The sequence below is a fragment of the Ursus arctos genome, unplaced genomic scaffold (genome assembly GCF_023065955.2).
Source record: "Ursus arctos isolate Adak ecotype North America unplaced genomic scaffold, UrsArc2.0 scaffold_2, whole genome shotgun sequence".
Classification (NCBI taxonomy): Eukaryota; Metazoa; Chordata; class Mammalia; order Carnivora; family Ursidae; genus Ursus; species Ursus arctos.
The window spans coordinates 77356859-77381262 of record NW_026622874.1 but is presented as its reverse complement, the minus strand read 5'-3'; the positions used below and the strand labels follow the sequence as shown (position 1 = coordinate 77381262).

At 41.8% G+C, this 24404-nt stretch overlaps 1 protein-coding gene and 1 non-coding gene across 5 annotated transcripts in view; both read left to right on the top strand.

Moving 5' to 3' along the window:
• Positions 1-806: 806 nt before the first annotated feature.
• PDXDC1 (pyridoxal dependent decarboxylase domain containing 1) overlaps positions 807-24404 on the top strand; it is a 52610-nt gene continuing 29012 nt past the window's right edge. The window contains exons 1-6 of one of the 4 annotated variants that reach the window (XM_057314797.1): positions 1063-1286; positions 12858-12932; positions 16538-16611; positions 17154-17216; positions 19165-19245; positions 21254-21400. In XM_057314797.1, coding sequence (XP_057170780.1) covers positions 16562-16611; positions 17154-17216; positions 19165-19245; positions 21254-21400 — 341 coding nt within the window. In that variant the 5' untranslated portion in view covers positions 1063-1286; positions 12858-12932; positions 16538-16561. Of the gene's footprint in view, positions 1287-1536; positions 1672-12857; positions 12933-16537; positions 16687-17153; positions 17217-19164; positions 19246-21253; positions 21401-24404 lie in introns of those variants that run through there. The other 3 variants (XM_026520279.4, XM_057314799.1, XM_057314798.1) reach the window with 3 other exon arrangements.
• Positions 19781-19850, top strand: LOC113270897 (small nucleolar RNA SNORD45). Its single transcript, XR_003322009.1, has one exon. It is a non-coding gene; the product is annotated as a small nucleolar RNA SNORD45 (small nucleolar RNA).

Genomic DNA, 24404 nt, shown 5'->3' with positions numbered 1-24404 from the left:
TCTGTTTGCAGAACTGTTTGGAGAATCTTAATAGTTCCCACGGTACAGTCTGAACCGGCACCCAAGGCTTCTTTTAGTAGAAAACAATTTTATTAATATAACTGGGCAATTTACCAAACACAAGTTAGATAGCACAAAACATGTAATTACTACACTGAAAATGTGACCCAGTCATTTACATAGATTTCAGAAGAGATGCGCACAAAAGAGGAAAGGGGATGGTTTTGTGGTTGTAACGTCATCGGTCTTTGGTGAAGTGTGCTACTGGCTCCAAACGTGGTAGACTACTCTATTTCAGTTTTCCTCATTAAAGGAATTTAATAAGCAAATTAAATGTATGCCCTCTCCCATTCGTAAGAAACACATCATGATTATACGGCAGGGGTGGAAGCGGTTATGGAGGCAGTATGTGTAGTGGACAGGCGCTGCAGTCAGAGTGCTTGGTCTCGACACTACCTGAACTGGCACTGGGAAATGGATAACGATCTCTCCATCATAGGGCTGTTGCATTCTAAAGTGGAATAGGAGCAGCTGACTATTATTATTATTATCACCTGACAAGTCATAATTATGGCTTGACATAATAGAGGAAGCTGGACCAGCTGTCTCAAAGTCTTTTCCGTCTGGAATCCTGCGGTAAGATCTGAGACAATTACTCCAGATCGCACCAGCCCCTTTTTTGAGCACGCGTCACTTGGGAACCTAACACCTGAACCCGCCGCAAACCCCTGGGCACCTAGTAAACTGCCTATCCTGCGCATGCGCGGGGGGGCTCGCCAGCCCCGCCCTTCCGCGGTGCGTGGCCTGTTCCATTCCTGAGGGATGTTGACAGTGGGGGAAACTTAGAAGCCTGGGCCCGGAAGTACAGGTGCGTCACTAGCATTTCCCGCCTCTCAGTGCAAGATTGGTCACTTGCGGTTATTATATGTCTACCCCGACGCCTGCGACAGACTTCTGAAAGTTTGGAGCGGCTCCACCGTGCCGCCCCCCCTCACCTGGGAACGTTAGGGCTGGCCGGCGTGACGGCCAGGTACGGAAGCCCAGAGGGCCCCGCCCACCCCGAGGGGGCCCCGCCCCGCCTCCCCAAGACCCGCAGATTTCCCACCCCGCGGCGACGCCAGGCTGCTCCTCCTCGTCTCCGCCCCGCCGGCGGCGGCCGCGGGGGACGTCAGCGCTGCCAGCGTGGAAACCGCGGCGGGCCGCGGGAGGCGGAAGTAGCGCCCAGACCGCGGAGCCTCCATCGGGCTCCGCCGGCCGCCTCAGCCATGGACGCGTCACTGGAGAAGGTCCGTACTCGGGCTGGGGGGCGGCGCTGCGGCCCGGGGGCCTCTCGCCCCCGGGGCGACTGTTTCCCGGTCGCGAGCTGCCATTGTGACCGGGGAGGGGCCCGGGGGCTAACTGGCCCTGCCTGAGGAGGCCTGACCGCGAGGGCGTCCGGCAGGGCGCTCGCGGCTGAGGCCTGGTCACGTCACGGGGCCGGGAGTCCCTCGGGTCCCCGTGGGCCGAGAGAGGCCGGGCCGCTTCTGCCCGGAGCCCAGTACGGGGGCCGCGGGGCCGACCTTGGGGCCTGCCCGAGCTCGGCTCACCCTTTGGGATGACAGAGCTAACCCCTTGCGGCCCCAGAAGAGCCTGGACAGAAGTCCCCGTGGTTTCGGAGCCAACTGCAAGCGTGTAGGTTTTCTGTGGTCTCCAAGTTAGGGGGGAAACAATCTTTAAGCGGTGGTTTTCCAACTTAAGCGTAACTAGGAATCACCTGGGGCCCTCGGTAAACACCCAGATATTCGGCTGTCGGGTCGGACCCTCATGGTGGAGGGACGGGGATGTGCCTGTTTAACAAGTTCCCCCACGTGATTCTGACGCTGTAGTTTGTGAACACCTGTGAAGACCATCCCCCCCCGACCGAGGTCAAGTAAGGCGTGGGTCTCCTGTAGATGGTGAATTGCGTTTTGGGGGTTGCTACTCCACAGCTTGTGGCTCCCCCTTTCCGTGGAGGGGGGGGATCCTACATCCCCTTGATAGCCTTGCTTTCCTCTAGTCCGCCTTGAGGGAAGCAGCAGCGGGATGTCCCTGGTTGACTGCTCAGGCAAGGGGAATGGGTTCTAATTGTCCCGGATTTAGGGCTCGTAAATGAGAACCAGTGCTTGGATCCCTTTATGGATACCTGTCTTCAGAACCTGGCATTCTGCCTGCCCTCTAAGTTCTTTTTCCTCAAGCTTGGGAGCCGGCTCGTGCAGACCCAGCTCTTCTGTGTATGCAGAATTTGGGAGCAGTGCAGCCTTATTTTGATTTTGAACTGGCAGAAATGACATACTTTGTCGTGGTGGTGGTGGTGGTGTTTAGTGTGGCAGCTGCTGTAGATTGGTTTCCTTGTCACTGGAAAGTTGAAGGGAGTAATTGTACCAGTTCAGCCAGTGCACAAAGTGGTATAGCTTACACCTCAGGTTTCGCATAAATTGGGTGGAAGGCAGTCAAGAAAAGAAAAAGATAGGGGGGCCTGGGTGGCTCAGTCGTTAAGCATCTGCCTTAGGCTCAGGGTGTGGTCCCCACGTTCCGGGATCGAGCCCCGCATCAGGCTCCTCTGCTGGGAGCCTGCTTCTTCCTCTCCCACTCCCCCTGCTTGTGTTCCCTCTCTCACTGGCTGTCTCTCTGTCAAATAAATAAATAAAATGTTTAAAAAAAAAAAGATAATGTTTTTAATGTTAAGTGTTTTTCTGGGTAGGAATAAAGTCTTTCCAGGCTTTTGATTAGTACACAGTGTCTACCTTGTGGTACTTGAGTTACAGGCTAGGTTAGTGATTCTCAACCACGGTTGCAGTTTTGTTCCCTAGGGGACATTTGGCAGCTTGTTTGGAGACCTTTTTGATTGTCACAACTGGGGGGGGGGGTAGGGAGGTGCTGCTGGCATCTAGTGGGTAGAGGCCAAGGTTGCTGCAAAACATCCCACCTTGCACAGGACACCTTCGATACCAGAGAATACCTTCTTAAAATGTTAGTCGCGCTGAGGCTGAGAACCCCTGGTCTAGATCATAAGTGTAACGCCAGTAGTTGAATATAAAATGATGCTAAGATTGCCTCTTCAGTGTTGTTTTCTGTCCAGTTTCATAAGACAGGATGGGCTTTGTGTCTTTTCAGTTAGAAGCCTAAAGAACTGGCGTGATATTTCTTCCAAGGATAGTTTTTTATAGGCAAATCTGCAAAAACAGAGTGGTTTGGAATCCCACTTTAAATACTCCTTTTCTGGCATTTAATTAGTCAATGATACTGGTTTCTCCCTGTTAATGTTAATTGATGGTAAAAGATCGTAAAAGTGAAGATCTGAAGAGGTGCTGAAACTCGAGAATGCTTCAGTCTGGAGCATTCATAAAAATGGCAGTGATCTTTGAGGAATTCAGAATGTGTGGGCTGGAAGTTTCTGCCTTAGGCCAGTGTGGAAATTCTGAATGTAAGTTTTTCAGAACTAAGACTGTGTCTTATTTTTATATTCCCTGAAGCAATAGAGGGCCTCACATGTAATGCACAATTTCTGTTGGTGCTAAGTGGGCAGAAAAGAAAAAGAATTGCTACAATATGAATGTTGAGGATTTCATGTTCTGAAAAATAGTTTGAATCAACGTAAAAACATAGAATTGTGTCCGTTATTCCTGTTTCTTTGAGGAATAGGCTATTCTGGGCTAAATTCTACATTGCTAATATAAGCTAGTGAGCAGTTCTGAATGATCCCGTTTAAACTGATTCTTGCATAATTTATACTGGCTACAGAAACCACGATGTTATTTGATTCCAATCCTCTAATTTCAAGTAATTGCTCTCTCTAAAATGTAGTAGTCCATCATCATTTAGTAGAATCATTACATTTCCTTTGGTCCAAATATAATTCCGTACTCGTTTGCGTTCTCTTTAGATAATATGTAGATGTGAGGCCTGCGATGACAGAGCCGTTTTCTTGTCTTGATTGCTTTTCTTTCACAGTACTATCCATTGCATATGAAATTAGTGGGGTCTTAAGAAAGCAAGACAGGTCAGTGAAGGGGCAAGGCATTCAGACTGGAGGAGCAGGTGTAGGAGCCTCAGCCCCCAGTACTCTGTGTCCACCTCATAAGGAACAAGGCCCAGTCACATAGTCTCACAGTGTTTACTTACGTTAATAATCAAGTTTAAAAAATGCCACAGGAAGTAACTATTCTGATGTTTTAGATCTTAATAAGTTAACACATCTACATACACTTTTTAGTAAAAACCTGCTACTTTAAACTTGTACAGCAGCCTAGACCTTTTCCTGTTGCTTGGGAAAGCTCATTCTTCCTGGGTGTTACGTTTGGACAAAGTGTATTGCAAATTATTTGCATGTACTTTAATTCCAGCCTTGAGTAAACTTAAACTCAGCCCTGCTGGCCTTCTGGGCCGGATAATGCTCTGTTGTGAGAAGCTGTCCTGTGCGTTGTAGCACGTTGAGCAGCATCCCTGGCCTCTACTAGTAGCATTTCTCACAGTGTGAGAACCAAAGTCACCAAATGAGAAATTGTTCCCTGGGGGTAGGGGAGACTGTCTCTGGTTGAGACCCACTGACTTAGAGAATCTGGAGCTGCACTGTTCAGTATGGTAGCCGCTAGCCCCATTTGGCTACTTAAATTTAGATTAGTTAATATTAAATAAAATCTAAAATTCATTTCCTCAGTCGGCATATTTCAGGTGCTCGATAGTCACCGTGTGGCTTGTGGCCGCACTACCAGACAGTGCAGTTGTAGAACATTTCCATGACCACAGACGATTCTCTTGGGCAGCACTATAGAGTGGGGCTGGTTCACTTGTTGCGTGTTTAATTCTTGTCTCTATGAGAGGCAACTGTGACCCTGCTTCTGATTGAAGTCATTGCAGCTTAGCCCATTACTTGTACTCATTCTGAGCAAACCCCCACCACTTTGGACCTGATTTTGGAAAATTTTTCATCCTTGAAAGTTTATAAGAAGCAATAGGAACATGACTGGAACATTCCTGATTATTACTGAGAGAGACTACCAGAATTTCTATTCCTGTTTTTTATTTTAAAAGCTAACGAAAGGAACCCCTATTAGACATGTTTGAAATAACCTTCTTCAAGTGAAAAAAGAAAATGAATGAATGAGTCAATGAAAGAAAGAACCATTTTCTGTGGTCTGAGTTTGTAGACCTTACATAGAAAAGGGAACAGGAGATGATAGCCTGAAATTTTACCATTCGTTTAAAGCTGATCCCTATATCATCATAATGTAAGGGTTTTGCATACAGGTGTGTGGTGGCTGAAGTGGTAAATGATTACCAGATGCTGGGTGTCCGGGAAAACATGGTACAAAGTTCCTGATCCTAAAACTTTATGGCCTCAGTGATTTTTGGTTTATTCAAGATTGCAGAGGCAGTCAGTGACAGAGCTGTTGATGATCCCGAGTCCGGTGTGTGTGCCACCATATCTAGGATTATGAGTTAAAATTATAGAGAGGAGTTGCCTGAGTTTAATGTCAGCTGTTTTCACCTAAAGCAGTAGCCTGCTTTGATTTATATTTTTTATTGAAGGCCAGCTGTGGTCAGAGCCCAGTGCTGAGAGAAACACAAGGTAAGACCTGATCCTTTCAGGAGGTTATGTTCTGGTAGGGTCATGCATGTTTAGACAAATCTTTGTATAGCAAGGTGGGGTAAAAAGTATTAAGGAAAAAATGGGGAATGCATGGAATTGAGTGACCAGGAAAGATTTTTATTTTTATTTATTTTTTTAAAGATTTTATTTATTTATTTATTTGACAGAGATAGAGACAGCCAGCGAGAGAGGGAACACAAGCAGGGGGAGTGGGAGAGAAAGAAGCAGGCTCATAGTGAAGGAGCCCGATGTGGGGCTCGATCCCATAATGCCAGGACCACGCCACAGCTTAACCTCTGTGCCACCCAGGCGCCCCAGGAAAGATTTTTATAGAAGAAATTCTTTAGGTAGAATATCAGAACCATGGCTTTTCTAGAGTTTTTTAAAAAGATAAATGAAATGTAAATGCTTACTTTATAATACGATTGTGCCTTGTATTAATTGCTGGTAGAAAATAAGGGAAAGGAAACCTGTTTCACATTTGAAGTTAAATCAGATGTTAAAAAATACGTTTCCAATCACTTTGAAAATGTCCAAACTCTAGCTTACATCTACTTTTTCCAAGTAAGATTCAAAATGAAAATATTCAGTATTTTTAATTTTTTTGGTTTGATTTCTGTTATTGCAGTTGTATTTTGCTTTATTAAATGCTAAGTATTTAGTTGCCTTAAAATTGGATAGTCCTTGAAGTCTGTCCTGGGACCCTGTCCACTTTTTATTTCTGTGGAAAATGCATTCTGAGTTTAAAAGGACTGAGAGAGGAGTACACTTGTCAAATATAACCTTCTTCCTATATGTTGAAAAGCAGAAACAACAAAATAAAGCCTTCACTTTAAAATGCAACTCCGTGGGGTGCATGGGTGGCTCAGTTGGGTTGAATGTCCGACTTGATTTCAGCTCAGGTCTCTACCTCAGGGTCATGAGTTCAAGTCTGGTGTTGGGCTCCCTGCTGGGCATGGAGCCTACTTAAAAAATAAATGCAACTCCATGACATTGAACATTTAGCTCCAGTGATCTCAGGATCCTAGTGAGACTGAATTACTTATTAGACTGGACATTGTATTAGGTGGACTCCTCTGAAGTTGTGGGTTTTGTGCATTAAAAACAGTTGAATGTAGGCGTTTCACACAGTTCAGCTTTAAAGGTCTGAAGATACATAGATAACACACAAAGGCTTCGGAATCGATGGGTTCCTTTCCTCAGAAAGATAAGGCTAGCCCCATGAGTTCTACAGAGTTCCAGTTCAGTATGGGACAGAGTGATATTGGTGAGGATAATGGATATCTTTATCTTCTGATTCCATCCCCAGCGAGTCCTAGGAAGCGCTCCCTAAAAGAAGCACATCTCAGTGAAAGACTTCTATTTTCAAGTGACGATGGCATGCTTTTCTGTAGGCAGTTTTTTTGTGTTCCAGAATAAGTGTGTGATTCCAGATGAACTAGTAAACGTCTTAGAAATAGAGCTTGCCTGGTGTGCGGTACTTTTCCATCTGTGTAGTTGTTGGGAAGCATTTATTCATGGTATATATAAAGCCTGAATGAATTGATTCTCCAGAAAAGTGGTCTCTAGGAATACATTTGTTGAAATTTAGACTTGGATCCCTAGCATTCCCACATATCTTAAGGTGAGTGATTTGAACGCCCTTTTTTAACCCTCTTTATGCTTCTGTGACAGGTTTGATCTGGTGTTACTCAGTGCTGCCTCCTTATCTCTACCAGATTCTAACTTCTCTGCCGTCTATTTTTGTCCCTTCTTTTCCCCATATGTTCTTTTTTGCCTCTTGATGAATTGGTAAGATTAAATACTAATGCCCCATGCAATATTTGAATATCCTTCTTCAACTAGGGATATTAAGCTACCTAATGAGCCAGTGATCACAGTATGTCTTCGTGTTCTTACAGACACACTCAAGCATAGAGTCCGTGATAGTTAAAAAGGTTTTCCAAGAGTATCCAATTCTTAGAAGACACAGACAGTAGTGTCTAGTTCTTGATGAAAAACTTTTCTGTTGAAATCAGGCAAAAGTATCCACAATGTAGACATTGAGATTCCAAAAAGGCAGGCCAGGTTTGCTATATCAACTTCCCAGAGAATCCCTGTCAAAAAGTTTCTCTTGTCCTTGACCTGAAAGGAACAGCTGTGGTCCTGGAGCAGCTGCTGCTGTGTGCTTGGAGCTTCTCAGAGATGTGTAGTATTGGGGTACTTGTTGAACTAGTGCTGGATAGCAGGCACATTTATGTTTTCACTCAGGAGGAAAATAAATGATTTTGAGAGAGTTGATGATCGTTGCATGATTGTCACTCTCCAGGATTTACCTTGTTTAGAAAGATTGAAAGTCCCCAGTACTTCGTATGTAAGAAACACAGGATTTGGGGGCACCTCGGTGGCTCGGTTGGTTAAGTGGCTGCCTTTGGCTCAGGTCATGATCCTGGAGTCCAGGGATCGAGTCCCAGGATCCAGTCCCAAGTTGGGCTCTCAGCTCAGTGGGGAGTCTGCTTCTCTGCCCCTCCCCTGGCTCCTGCTCTCTCTCTCTCAAATAAATAAATAAAATCTTTTAAAAGAAAAGAAAGAAACAGGATTTCAGAGTTTTTTCTGATTGCTTTGATTGATTGAAGAAAGGTGGTTTTTTTTTTTTTTTTAAGATTTTTGTTTGTTTGTTTATTTGACAAAGGGCAGCAGCCAGGTGGGAGGCAGAGGGAGCGGGAGAAGAAGACTCCTTGTTGAGTAGGGAGCCCGATGTGGGGCTCGATCCCAGGACCCCAGGATCATGCCCCCCTGAACCAAAGGCAGATTCTTAACCGACTGAGCCACTCAAGCACCCAGGTGGTGATTTTTTCTTTTAACGTGTCTGATGCGTGTGTTGTAAACTAGCATTTGATGACACAGTCTTCTGTCCATTGTGAGCAGCTGGTATTCTCATATGCTTTAGTTCTTTGCCAACAGTCTTAGAACTCCCCAATTATGAACATTCCTCCCCTGAAGAAGTTTATTGAAACTACAGTATCATTTACTTCTATTGATGAATTTTGAGATTTTTATATTTTAAAATTACATTTTGGGCTTCCTTTTTCCCTCTCCTCCGGGGGCTGCTTCTCTTTAAAGGGTTAGCTCTGTACTTCCCAAATAGCACTTATTCATGTACCATCTTTGAATTTTGCCACATCCGTTGTACCGTTTGCACTAGTATTTGCTTAATATTTCTTCTAAATGACTTTAAATCAATTCACCCACCTTTTTTAAATTGAGGGACAGTTTATGTATAATAAAAATACCCACCTTAATGATACATTTTGAGTTTTGGCGATTATATACAAACCTGTCACCACCAGCAAGATCAAGATATGGAACATTTGCATCTCCCTTAAAAGTTCCCTTGTGCCTCTCTACAGTGAATCCTGGATATGCTTTCTGTTCCTATAATCTGCCCCGCCCCCTTTTTAACTTAGATTTTGCTGAACAGTAGTGTCTATGAATTCAGGGTTCGAGGTGTTATTTTCTTCCCTAATTCATGAAAGTAAATACATGATTTTTGTTGTCACACTTGGTTTGACTGAAGAGAATGTATACAAGAGCTCGATTAAGCATGCTCGAAAGCTGAGAACATTTTAAAAGTGACTAGAGCAATAGTTCCCACATTTTATGCCCCAACATTCTTTTTCTACTGCAGTTTCCACTTTTGAAAGGTTCTTATAAACAACTTCTTGGTAAATAAACTTTATTAACAAATGATTGTTTATCTGGTTGTTAGTAACTACCACCATCCATACTACAGGTTACATCCTGTGTATGGGATGTCGGCTCACCTTAGCAGGTCATGACCAGCAGTTTTTAAAAAATGAAATAGAACAAAACAATAAATAGAGTGTATTCCAAATAAGGGTAGGAATAGTGCCAGTGTTAACTTTCTACTGAATTGATAAAATTCTAGCCAAAAGCAAAAATGATTTTTTCATTAATCCATAACAGCCCTGTTCCAGATAAATTTAGAACTTCCTACTAGCCTTTAGAAAACTTGAGAATTACTCCCTGACTACTTTGACTATTTTACCTTGCATTTGACTGTTCCTCTAGCGTTTAAATTGAGAACTTTAATTGGTGGTGTTTTAACATTACAAGTCCAATATTTCTTCTTCTGATAGTGGCAGGATATTTTACAATTCCACACTGACTGAAAGTGATGAAAATCAACTAGTTAAAAATGGCTCTTAAATGTTTATACAATGAACGGTGGAGCTTGTTTTACAAAATGAGCTGTTTCAATTCTGTGACAATTACTGTATGAACAATTGAATGGTTCTTCTTAGCCTTGAAATTGCATTAAGCCATACCACACGTCTTTGTTAGATATAATTGAAGCAAAAATACTGAATCCACTTCATTACACAGCAGAATCAGCCATAACTGAAATATAATTTATAAATTTACAATCTAATGACTAACAGTCTAATAGCTGTCTGTGAATCCTCAGTAATGAGCATTTAATGGTTTTGTGATTAGGTACACACACTCTGTAAATGCTTTGTTGCATCGTTTTGGTTGTTTTTTTAACAGTATGATTGCCGCAAGCCTCTTTAAGGCTTAGGGACCCAGGGTGAGCAGAGGCCATGGGTATCCAGCTCCCTTTCCTAGAAAACCACCTGAAAACCCCACACTCACATACTTTACAACCTGGACTGGCTTGGTTAGGGTCAACAATAGAAAAGGAAAGCAATAGAAAAGAAGCAGCTGAAGACCCCTGGCCTCGAAAGGGTTGGTTGGAATCTGTTGACCATTTCATTAACAGAGGGACCTTTTTTTCAGAAGTTGTTTCTGGTAGGCCCCGGATTTTTAGTCAGGTCACTTTACTCAGTATTTCAGTGAGGGGAAAATGGATTCAGATGTGTTTGTAGGTAGGAAAAGAAGTCTTAGCAAGACTTGCACTTCAAGTGCACTACTTGCAAATTATATGTTGTCTTTGATTTTACCTCGTAGCTCAGACAGCCATGACCAGAGACATTTGCATGGGCTCTGCTAGGTGGAACAAGGGCGTGAGCTCTAGAGTGAACATTTTAGTTTTAGTGAAGGCCAGGGTAACTGCACATCCGGGTTGGCCCAGGACTGTCCCTGTTTATACCTATTGTCATGGCTTAATTATTAATAGTGCTTCCTTCACTGTTGAAAATGCCCTGGTTTGCATGGCAAGTTTTTGGTCATCTAGTTGACACTGAAATTTTCCCAATAGGGAGAGCCTTCTGATATACTTTTTATCTAGGTGAATACATTAAGCAAGTATCATCTTTAAATCGAGGCCTGGGCCCCTAGGTGTTTCAGTTGGTTGAGCATCTGACTCTTGATCTCAATTCAGGTCTTGATCTCCGGATCATGAGTTCAAGTTCTGCCTTGGGCTCCATGCTTGACATGGAGCCTACTTTTAAAAAGGTGAGGGGAGGCCCTAGCTCTAATTAAAACTCTTGAGTGCAGGGCTTTTCCAAAGTGTGAGTTGCTTTGTTTACTTATTTGATAAATTTGAAAAGCCGTGTTGCGTAGTGGTTAAGAGCACTAGTTTTAGGGTAGTACAGGCTTTATTTTAAATTTTCGCCCTACACCCCAATGTTTATAGCAGCAGTGTCCACGATAGCCAAACTGTGGAAAGAGCCCAGATGTCCATGACAGATGAATGGATAAAGAAGACGTGGTGTGTGTGTGTGTGTGTGTGTGTGTGTGTGTGTATATATATATATATATATATACACACACACAGTGTAATACTATTCAGATATCAAAAAATTGAAATCTTGCCATTTGCAGCCACATAGATGGAACTAAAGGGTATTATGCTAAGTGAAATAAGTCAGAGAAACAGTTATCGTATGATCTCATTCATATGTGGAATTTAAGAAACAAAACAGAGGATCACAGGATAAGGGAGAGAAAAATAAAACAAGATGAAATCAGAGAGGGAGACAAACCATAAGAGACTCTTAATCATAGGAAACAAACTGAGGGTTGCTGGAGCAGAGGGGGGTTGGGGTGATGGGGAACTGGGAGGTGGACATTAAGGAAGACACGTGATGTAATGAGTGCTGGGTATTTTATAAGACTGATGAATCACTGAACTCTACCTCTGAAACTAGTAATACACTATGTTAATTAATTGAATTTAAATTAAAAAAAAAATAAATACTGGCCCTAAAGCATACTAACTGCCTTTGGGTTAGTCAGGAAGTAATGCATATAAAAGTATTAGTTGGCATAATGCCTGGAATATAATAAGCAGTCCAGTAACTATTAGTAATTATTAAGGATCACAAAGCTCATTGAGCCCTTTTTCCTTGCCAGATCCTGTGCTTGGTGCTAAGGATTAAAAAAAATGATAGGACGTTCTTCCTAGGAACCTAGCACAGAATACTGTCTTTTCCCCTTCAAAATCCTAAAACAGTCTTAATCTAAATACTGAATAATAGGGGCGCCTGGGTGGTGCAGTTGTTAAGCATCTGCCTTCGGCTCAGGGCGTGATCCCAGCGTTCTGGGATCGAGCCCCACATCAGGCTTCTCCGCTGGGAGCCTGCTTCTTCCTCTCCCACTCCCCCTGCTTGTGTTCCCTCTCTCGCTGGCTGTCTCTGTCAAATAAATAAATAAAATCTTAAATAATAAATAAATAAATAAATAAATACTGAATAATATCTTTTTTTAAAACAGTCTACTTCTTAAAATTTATTTTAAAAAGATTTATTTATTTGTCAGAGCACAAGCAGGGGGAGCAACAGGCGGAGGGAGAAGCAGGCTCCCTACTGAGGAAGGAGCCTGATGTGGGACTTGATCCCAGGACCCTGAGATCATGACCTCAGCCAAAGGCAGATGCGTAACTGACTGAGCCACCTAGGGGTCCCCTGAATAGATACCTTTATACAAACTTAATTTTTCACTCGTTTAGGTTTGTGTCTGGCCGTTGCCCTGCTGTTGTTGATTAACAGCTGCCTTGTCTGGCACCGTAGCAGGTACTGAGGGTAAGAAATGTGAATTAGGTAAGCACGGCCACCCTCACTAGAAGCCTATGGAGACATGGTTTTTAGTTTTAAGGAACCGATTAACAAATAGACGTTTTTCCTAGATCGTTCCTTGACAGGGTGTATTATTATCCTGCAGCTGGATAACACTATATTTTGGATTTATCCAGTTAACACAGGCCCTTGAGGTTGTGTGGCATTGGAGTCCCATCATATTCACATTTAATTTACTGAAAGATAACTATAAATGTTATTTTCCCTAGCCACCCACTTTCTGCCACCTGCTCCACCCTTGACTGCACTTCCTAAAAGAGAGGAGGGGCCAGCAGAATTTAAACGTAAGCCATTCGTTTGAATGAGCGTGTGCTCTACAGAGAGACTCACTTGGGGAAACGCAAAGCTGCATTTTCCTCCTGCCTTTCACAGCGTTAAGCGTCTTGTCACCACATTGTTCATAAGAAGTGAATTCTAAACTAAGTCAACTGTTTTGTCTACTCTCAACTGAAAAACTGTTCCAATCCTGTAGGAAACGTTAGCTGTGTTGCACTTAGAGCCGGTATGTTGATACCCATTATGCTGTCCCTTCCTAAGGGGTTTCAGAGATAACATGACAGTCCAAGAATCAAGCTGACTTGAGACCCCTAGTCCTACAAAAACAGTCAAAATTAGTAGGAGTCTGAATCACTGCCTTCAGGAAGCTTATAATCTAATTGGAGAGAATATACTAGAAAGATCATCTCTAAAACAATTCACAGTCAAGGATGTTAAGGAATCCTAAGGTTAAATGACATTTGCATTTTAGAATGGCCCCAGTTTCACGTGTTCTCTTTCGTTGTCCCCATAAATACAATCCTTGTCAGGCAGCAGGTCCAGATTCTTTGGTTTAGCAAAAATGGTATTGATACGTTTAAAGAGAATACAAAAAGTTTCTTGGAAGTATTGAATTGTGATTTAATAGCTAGAGAGAGAAAAGGCAGAAGGACATTTCAGACAGGGCAAGTGTTAAAAGCATGAAACATGGAAGTTTGGTTGATCAAGCAGAACTGTTTATCTTTTCATTTGGCCAGATGATTGGAAACACCCTGGAGGGTCACAGGGGATGAGGATAATAAGGAACATGACCAGTGGACTGAGGAGTTCAGATACATTCTCTTGACCATTGTCTGTTTCTCATCCTACTCAGAATCGTTAACTGAGAACACTGAGACCATCTGAGATTGCTTTCTAACCCATCTCACAGTTACAGTTAAATCGTGAACTATATTGGAAACACCAGTTTTAAAATGATTTTTCTGTCCTGTGTAAAATCATATTGGATGTGGCTACGTGGTTATTTTGCGGTCTGTTTTGGGAGTCCGCGTGATAGGTCAGAAACAGGAGTCAGGAAACCAGGTTTCTGGCACCGCTCTGTCATCTCTTAACTCTGTGATCTTAGGCCAGTCACTTTACCTCTCTGAGTCTTAGTTTCTACACTTCTCAAACAGTACACCAAAGGTTTACATGTCTGTCTTTCTGTCTTTCTCTTTCTTTCTTTCTTTCTTTCTTTCTTTCTTTCTTTCTTTCTTTCTTTCTTTCTTTCTTCTTTTTCAGTGATTTCTTCTATAAGTGAAAGTTAAAACTCTTGTTGTTATAAAACAAATGTGATCTCCTTAATGGGGGGCAGGGAGCTAAAAGCCCCAACTGCCTACCCATCCCTACTTCCCCAAAGTTCTTCCGGGGAGTCTTAAGACTCAGAAGAACACAAGTGGAAAATCCCTGGAGTAAATCCCGAAAGTTAACATTTTTCCACACTTACATGGATAAACCGAGTAGCATTTCTTAAAAACAGTTTTAAGGAGACGGGTGCCTGGGTCACTCTGTCTGTTAAGCAAGTGTCCAACTCTTGATTTTGGCTCAGGTCATGATCTCAGGGTTGTGAGATCGATCCCCGTGTCAGGCTCTGCCCTGGGCATGAAGCCTACTTAAGATTCTCTCTTCCTCTCCCTTTCTTAAAAAAACAAAACAATACAAAACTATTTTGAGGAAAAAAAACAAAACAATACAAAACAATTTTGAGGAGTTACTGCAGTGCTAACTGTAACACAACCTATTGTACACTTACTCCATATAAGATATGATAAGGTACAGGAGGCAGTCTGAAGGGAAAAGTGCGTAAATACACCGGAAGGAAGAGTTAAGAGGGGGACAAAGAAAGTCTCTTAACTATTTATAACCCAGCTTGTATTGAGATTCAAGACAACCAGATCGTCTGCCTTAAGACTGCAAGGGAGATTAAGAAGAAAGAAAGGAAAATGAGTTTGTTTAATTTTGTAAGATTTTTAGAAATTTTGTCTTATTTATTTTTTGAGCGGGAGCTAGAGGTACACTTGGTACTAAAATCTGAAAAGAACAAAAAGATGTGAGCTGAAAAGACTCCCTCTGACCTGATGCCCATCCTTCCAGTTCCCTTCTCTGGAGGCAGTCACCGTGACCAGCTGTGTAAGCTTGCAGAGTTTATGGAATCACTTCTGGATTTATGAGGATATTGGTTTCCTGTGGCTACTGTGACAAATGAGCACAAACCGGGTGCCTTAGGACAACAGAAATGTCTTGCCCCACAGTTCTGGAGGCTAGAAGTTTACATTCTGTATCACTGGGCTGAAATCCCTCCAGAGGTTCTAGGGGAGAGTCCCTTTCTTGTGCCAGTTTATGTTGCCTGCCAGCACTCATTCCCTGGTTCGTGGCCCCGTCACTCCAGTTTTTGAGACCAGCACCTTCAGATCTCCCTCTGCTGCGTCTTTACATAGCTTTCTCGTGTGTGTGTGTGTGTGTGTGTGTGTGTGTGTGTGTGTGCGTATGTATGTAGTCTCCTACTTCTCTCTTAGCTGGATACATGTGACTGCATTTAGAGCTCACCGGGACAATTCCGGGTAATCTCACCGTCTCTAGATCTTTAACTTAATCACATCTGCAAGGACTTTGCCATATAAGGTAACATTCACAAGTTCCAGGGTATTACCATGTGAATCTCTTTTGGGAGGCCATTTTTCAGCCTACTACAGCAATAAAACAAATAGCATACTATACATATTTTTCTGAACCTTGCGTCTAAGAGTGTAAAACTGGAATAATCTAACATTAATTCAAGACTGGTTAAATAATGATATATCCATAGAGTGGAATATGGTGTTACCACTACAAATGAAGTGGATATATACTGACATGGAACCATGTTCACTAAAAAGTAGAAAAAAGCAAGTTGCAGAGGTTCATAGGGGTAAGGTGCGAGTTTGGACAGATGCATGTCAAACTTGAGTGGCTTCCCCAGGGGAGTAGGACTGGTGGACTTTTTTACATTACATGTTTGTACTTTCGAATTTTAAAATCAGATGTATTTTAGGGGGGCCTGGGTAGGTAAGTCAGTTAGGCATCTGACTTTTGGTTTCGACTCAGGTCATGATCTCAGGGTCATGAGATCGAGCCGCATGTTGGGCTCCATGCTCAGCGAGGAGTCTGTTTAGGATTCTCTCTCTCTCTGCACCCCTCCCCCCATTTGCACATGCGTACTCTCTCCCTCTCTCTAAAATAAAGTTTTTTTAATTTTAATTTTTTAAGATTTTATTTATTTGACAGAGAGCACAAGTAGGCAGAGTGGCAGGGAGAGGGAGAAGCAGGCTCTCCGCTGAGCAGGGATGACGCGGGGCTCCATCCCAGGACCTTGGGATCATGACCTGAGCCAAAGGCAGACACTTAACGGACTGAGCCACTCCGGGGCCCCTAAATAAAGTTTTTAAAAAAAAATTTAACAAAGATAGAGAACCTTTAAAACATGTACTTTATAATAAATCCATATGTTATATAATAAATTCAGAAAAAAATTTGAGCTTAATCTTTCTGGATGAATTATGTTGCAGAAGTAATATGGGATTATTACAATTTAACTTTTTTTAAATTTGTTTCCCAGATAGCAGACCCTACATTAGCTGAGATGGGAAAAAACTTGAAAGAGGCCATGAAGATGCTAGAGGACAGTCAGAGGTGAGCCTGGAACAGAAGTGACCCTATTAAACGTGTTCAGCCTGTTGTGAAGCTGGTGGCACTGGTTTCCTGCTGGTAAAAACACCTCTTGGTTTCACAATGTCACGCTTAGCTTAGCTTCATCTGAATTTAAAGATGGTGTTTGTTTTGGCTAGAAGGTACTTTGTAATTATAAGATTTTGAAATTGAGGGGCAGGACTCATAATTTTCAGTTCTGGCTGTTAAGAGTTTCATTTACTTAATATACTGACTTAAATGCTGTAAATACTCCTTACTATGTGTTTAGGTCATATAGAGCATCAGCTAACCAAGAAATGGGGTAGAGTGTTATTTGTTTCATATTCTTTTCCTGAAATTCAAATTATACCCCAAACTAGGGGGTTTCTAGGGCAACGGGGATGGGGGAAGACATGTGATAAATGTATTTCAAATCCTGCATCAGTTACTAAGAGGTTGAAGGCAACATCGTCACATGTTTGCATGTTCAAATGTTAGAGATTTGATAAGATAGAACAACTAGTCTTTTATTTCCTTTAAATTAGAAGAGCAGAAGAGGAAAATGGAAAGAAGATAACAGGAGATATTCCGGGGCCACTCCAAGGCAGGTAGGTGGCAATGAAGATACGTACTTTAGTTGGATGTGTGTTTTCTTTAAATCGAGATTTTCAAACCATTGTTGATTGACAGTTTTAGTTGTGATAAGCACAAAGCAAATTGAGAGTCCTGTGCTGTGTAACATCAGAAAACAGAATGCCATTGGCTGGTTGGTGATAATGCCGAATCTGCCTGCTTCTCCCCCTTTCTCATTCAGGATTTAATTTAATTTCCCATTCAGAATTTAACAACCTCATGACTCAAAAGCGATACACAAACTTATAACTCGACTATCACACTTAGTTCATCCTTGGAACCCATAATCTATTCAGTAGACTGTGCTTTATGGTGAGAGGTACGTTAATTTGATAAGATGTATCATTTTTATAATACAGTAAAATGAAAATGTCAACTTCGATCATTTGTAGGGAGAGTGATTTATTTATTTTTTTGACAACTAAAGCAAATCTGTCAAGTCTGTGTGGTTTAAGCTAGCAGGAGAAATATCAGAGAAAAATAAGTAGCTGTGTAACTGAAATGTTCACAGGATGTTAGCACTCAGTCTGGAATTAAGGGAAGCCCAGCTTCCCTCAAGCTTTTTTTTTTTTTTTTTTTTTTTTAATAACCAGGAAACTGCACATAGGTAAACAGTACAACTCCCTTCAATTGTCCTTTGACCTGAATATGAATATATACAAGGTTGCAAAAGAAAAGCGTGGAGGAAGGATCACAGTGTGTCAATAGTGTAACTATCTAACACACCCAGATACTAATATTTAAGATAGGCGCTCCTGCGTGTAGCCTGAACCGTGCTGATTTGAAGCCCTCTGGATGTGAAGTGGGCTCTGCAGCTGAGAGCACGAACCAAATCCTATCAGTCCCCTCTTCCCACATCTCCCGAAAGGAATGAGAGGGTTCTACTAATCCCGCAGAAGTTTTCCCTGCAAGAGATGCTAGCAGGAACAACTCTCATTCTCAGAATGGGAGGGCATTAAACCCATGGGGCAGGAGTGTCGCACTTAGCAATGCTGAAAGCCAGCGTCTGCGATAGCGCTTTGCCAGGCACACCGTTAAACGTGTTTCATGCCCTGATTGTGTCCTCACAATTCTGCAGTGTAGGGGCCTAGGGAGTTTCAGCAGCTTGCTCATGGTCACGTGACTAGCACCCACTCTCTCCACCACGTCCAAGAGCCAGAGCCCCTCTCACGTGAGGGTCAGTACCTTGGGGAGGAGGGGTATTGCGGCATTGTTTTGACAGTGCTGTTTTTCAAAAGAGAACTTTTTATTAGGCACATTCTCATTAACGGAGTGATAATATTTTTACATTACAGTTATTACAAGTTGCCTTGCCATTGCTTACTACTTTAGCCATTCACATTCTTCTCCTAAGTTTTCAACCCCTCATATAATAAGCGTTTAATAACATATGTAGGATAGAACTAAATCTGCACTCTGAGTGGATCTCCAGTTTCCCTGTTTGGGAAAGAGGTGGTGATAAACGGTGTTTGCATTACGTGTGTAAGTCTGTTAGAGCAACCAGACAGGACTCCTGCGTGGAAGGAAACTAGCCATACCAGTGACATTGCAGTGTTCTTGCTGCTTTTGTGATCTTCCAGCATCTTTAAAAACTTCTGGTTCTTTTAACACGCTTATTAAATATTCTCCTTGGATTCAAATGAACAGGTAGAGAAATAGTGCTGAAGTATTACTGGTGAAATTTTCAGAAATCAGTCTCCTCTTTGGGTAGAAGATTTAATAATTACATGGTTATATTGAGAATTCAGTTAACCTGAGGTTTGTTTTTAAAAGATGTCTAGCGTATCTCAAGCACCTTCTTATAGCTACTGAATTTAAAAAAAAAGAAAACAGCTTATCGAAGCTGGTTTAAATGAAGGAAATAGAGTGGTGAGGGATGTGCGCTATTTCCACCTGTCCATCAGCTCTCTCCTTTTTCTGCAGTGGACAAGACATGGTGAGCATCCTCCAGTTAGTTCAGAATCTGATGCACGGAGATGAAGATGAGGCGCCCCAGAGCACCCGGTAATGCGGGATGGTTGGCAGCTTCTCTTTGAAAGTATATGTGTTCTTGATTGCGATGGTGATTGCATTCCTTTGTTTTGGTAAACAGCATTCTTACAGGTTGCCAAAACAGAGAGCTCTGTTTCCTGCAGAGTTACCTATGATATTAAGAGTGTTCATTTCTTCCTTTTCAGAGAGACATTTAATATATTTTAGGTCACCTATTTCTCAAAAGGAAGGCACTCACTCAAACTAAATCCTGTAGTTTCTCTGGCATCGTGTGTTAGGGGCTGGCAGGGGGCAGAGAACACCGCTGTGAGCTCTGCTGCTGGCTTCCGCTTCGGGCTTCCGCTTCGGGCTGCTAAGAATTGCCGCAGCTGAATCTGTTGGTGGCCGGTCCCGTTGTCTGTGAATCATCCATTTATTTTTATTCATCTAACTTAGCTATTTATTTGGTTTCATGGTTAATTGTTTTAAATTTAATTTTGAGGGAGATAAGTAATGCATTCTCCTTTTTCAAATTTCAAAAGATAAAGAGTCCACGGAAGCCATTTTCAGTCAGTGATGTGATGGCACGTGTCACCTGAACCCAAAATTGATGTGAATTCTAAAATTACAGAGGCCTTAGATGAAAAGGGGAATTTCCTTCATACTCTTCCCCTCCCCACCTCACCCCCAGCTTGTTCTCGTGTATTCTTCGGAGATACTTCCTATGTATGTGTACACAAGCAAAGTGTCTGCATTCCCTCCAGTGTGTAAATACTCTGTTACGTTGTTCTGTACCTTGCTTTTTTCATTTAGGTCTTGGAGTTTGTCGTTTATCAGTACACAAGGAACTTTCTCCTGTAAGAGCTGTTTAGTTTTACTTTGGATGAATGAACCATATTTTATTTAACTTGTCTGCTGTTCATGTTTACTGTCGCAGATGTTGTTGCTGCCAGTAACTCTGTACGTGTGTCATTTATCATACAAGCAAGTGTTTCTGGAGATTAAAGTCCTAAAAGTGGGATTTCTGGGCCAGATAGTTTGTATAATTGTCATTTTGATAAATAATGCCAAATTTCCCTCCATGGAATTATGCCAGTTTACAGCCCCACCAGCAGTGCATGAGAGTATCTCTTTCCCCACACCTTGCCTGCAAGGCTCCTAGCAGACGTAAGGACTGTTGCCAGTCTGCAAGGTGAGAGATGATATGTCAGCATAATTGTAGTTTGCATTTTTCTGAATCAGGTTAAATGTCTTTTTTATGTGTGTTAAGGCCCATTTATACTTCCTTTTCTATGAAATATATCCTTTGCCCAATATCCTGTCCAATTTTTTGGTCATCTTCTTAGTGATTTACACTTAACTCTTTGTGAGGGAAATTAGTCCTTCCATTTTAATTATGCATAAAACAATACCTGGTTCCCCTTGAATTTGCCGTATTGTTATAAACAGCTGTTCAATGTGGGGAACTGATCGTCCTCTAATGATATTTTGAAAAAATTATTTTCTGCCTTGTGTATCTCAGCACTATGCTCTGTAATTCTTACAGCTGGCATTTAATTAAAAAAAAAAAAGGAAAAAATTAGTTTGTATATTTAGTGGATATTCAATAAAAATAAGGATATTTATCTCCTACGATTTGAATTTTTTTTTAAAAGATTTATTCATTTGAAAGAGAGAGAGCACAAGCATGGGGAGAGGCAGAGGGAGAGGGAGAAGCAGACTCCCCGTGGAGCTGGGATCCCAACGTGGGGCTTGATCCCAGGACCTGGAGATCATGACCTGAGCCAAAGGCAGATGCTTAACCATCTGAGCCACCCAGGCACTCCAGGATTTGAATTTTTTAAAATCTTTTTCTTCCCCAGATGATCAATATTTTATGTACATGAAATTTCTAAATTTATCTGAATTTTTGCCTTCTAAGCCATTAAGTGGATTTCGAGTCTGATGGATTTCTGTGAAAATACTGTGTCTCTAAGTTTTGTTTTATTGCTTTATTTGTATTTTGAATAATACTCTTAATATAATTCGTTTTGATTAACAGAATCCAGAATATTGGAGAACAAGGTCATATAGCTTTGCTGGGGCATAGTCTGGGAGCTTATATTTCGACTCTGGACAAAGAGAAGCTTAGAAAACTTACGACCAGGATACTTTCAGACACTACATTATGGCTATGCAGAATTTTCAGGTAAGGACATATATGAGTTGGGTACAGACTGTTTTCTGGAGCTCTGTTACCTAAGTTCCTGTCTGTTTCTTCCCCTTCCTCTTGAAGGGTTACTTAATCTCTTACCGTCTCAGTTTCCCCAGCTATTAAATGGGGATAACATTAATATTTATGTCATCATATTGTTATGAGGATTAAGTGAGTGAAAGAATGAGCATATGTCAAGAGCCAAGAACATAAGCACATATAGTTTGGATAATGTCAGAGTTACTTATTTTTAGGATTCCAGCTTGGCATATGTTGATAGAAAATAGTGTAGGAAAATGCACTTGAAGTATTTTTAATCAAAGTATTAGCTTGTGCTTCAGTGGAAGGGAAATGCTTCCATAAGGAATGTGAGTGTGTGTTATGAAATTGAGATTTGCTTTATGCTGTGATAATATTGGCATTATTTTTTATAATGATTTTTTATTATGTTAGTTACCATACAGTAGTACATCCCTAGTTTTTGATGTAAAGTTCCATGATTCATTACTTGCGTATAACACCCAGTGCACCATGCAATGCGTGCCCTCCTTAATACCCATCACCAGCCTATCCCATTCCCCCACCCCTTCCCCTCTGAAGCCCTCAGTTTGTTTCCCAGAGTCCACAGTCTCTCATGGTTCATTCCCCCTTCTGTTTACCCCCCCTTTCTTCTTCCCTTTCTTCTCCTAATGATCTTTCTACTTCTTATGTTCCATAAATGAGCGAAACCATATGATAATTGTCTTTCTCTGCTTGACTTATTTTGCTTAGCATTATCTCCTCCAGTCCCTTCCACGTTGCTGCAAATGTTGAGAAATCGTTCTTTTTGATGGCTGAGTAATATTCCATTGCATATATGGGCCACATCTTCTTAATCCAGTCATCTGTTGAAGGGCATCTCGGCTCCTTCCACGATTTAGCTATTGTGGACAATGCTGCTGTGAACATTGGGGTGCATATGGCCCTTCTCTTCACTGCGTCTGTATCTTTGGGGTAAATACCCAGTAGTGCAATGGCTGGATCATAGGGTAGCTCAATTTTTAACTTTTTAAGGGACCTCCACACTGTTTTCCACAGTGTCTGTACCAACTTGCATTCCCACCAGCAGTGTAAGAGGGATCCCCTTTCTCCACATCCTCTCCAACATTTGTTGTTTCCTGCCTTGTCAATTTTTGCCATTCTAACTGGTGTAAGGTGGTATCTCAATGTGGTTTTGATTTGAATTCCCTGGTGGCTAAAATTTTGAACGTTTTTTTCATGCGTCTGTTAGCCATTTGTATGTTTTCATTGGAAAAGTGTCTATTCATATCTTCTGCCCATTTTTTTATTCATTTGTTTCCCGTGTATTGAGTTTGAGAAGTTCTTTGTAAGTCTTGGATACTAATCTTTTATCTGTAGTGTCATTTGCAAGTATCTTCTCCCATTCCGTGGGCTGCCTCTTCGTTTTTTTGACTGTTTCCTTGGCTGTGCAGAAGCTTTTTATCTTGATGAAGTCCCACAAATTCATTTTTTCTTTTGTTTCTCTTGCCTTTGGAGATGTGTCATGAAAAAAGTTGCTGTGGCCGATGTCAAAGAGGTTGCAGCCTATGTTCTCCTCTAGGATTCTGATGGATTCCTGTCTCACATCGAGGTCTTTCATCCATTTGGAGTTTGTGTATGGTGTGAGAGAGTGGTCAAGTTTCATTCTTTTGCATGTAGCTGTCCAATTTTCCCAGCACCATTTATTGAAGAGACTGTCTTTTTTCCACTGGATGTTTTTTCCTGCTTTGTCAAAGATTAGTTGCCCAAAGAGCCGAGGGTCCGTTTCTGGGTTCTCTATTCTGTTCCATTGGTCTATGTGTCTGCTTTTGTGCCAGTACCATGCTGTCTTTGTGATCACAGCTTTATAGGACAGCTCGAAATCTGGCATTGTGATACCCCCAGCTTTGTTTTTCCTTTTCAACAGTTCCTTGGCGATTCGGGGCCTTTTCTGGTTCCACACAAATTTAAGGGCTGTTTGTTCCAGTTCTTTGAAAAATGTCACTGAAGAAAGAGAAATTAGGGAATCCATTCCATTTACAACAGCACCAAAAATCATATGTTATCTCGGAATTAACCAGAGATGTAAAGGATCTATATTCTAGAAACTACAAATCACTCTTGAAAGACATTGAAGAAGACACAAAAAGATGGAAAAATATTCCATGCTCATGGATTGGAAGAATAAACATAGTTAAAATGTCTGTGCTACCCAGAGCAATCTACACTTTCAGTGCCATCCCGATCAAAATACTAATGTTGGCATTATTAAGGAATTATAGGAGGTAAGGATTCAGTAAAAGATACAGGACCAGTGGTATTTTTGTGTTCATGCTGTTACTTTTAAAGAAAAGGGATGTTGGCCTAACCCTGAAAGATTTAACTTGAGAGACTCATTTTCAGATACTGGGAAAGAGCTTGGCGTGGTGAGAGTATATGTTTGCTTAACTCTGTTGCAAAGGAGAAATTTTCTTTTAATAATACTCTCTCTGCAATTAAAATTCTCTCCTTTTTTAGAAGGCAGACCGAGAGAAGTAATTGGCCCCAGGCAGATAATAGTGAAAGCAAAAGTTAGGTTGACTAGCATTTTTGACAATTTTATTTACTTCAGATGTTTTAGGGCTGAAACTGCAAAGAAGCTTGACTGTGTTATCCAGGGCTGGCCTTCTTGTAGAAGCAGCCAAAACCATGATTTCAGCCTTTTTATATCTGAGGGATTCTTATTCTCTACTGTTTTTGATAGTTTCTGCTGTCTGTGGAGTTGAGTATGGATGAAAGATCATTGCCTCTGTTTTTTTTGTTTTTTTTGTTTGTTTTTAAGATTTACGTATTTGAAAGCGAGTGAGCATCAGGGGGAGGGGTAGAGGGAGATAAGCAGACTCCCTGCTTGAGCGGGTAGCTCCATGCGGGGCTCGATCCCAGGACCCTGAGATCATGACCTGAGCCGAAATCAAGAGTTGGACGCTCAACAGACTGATGG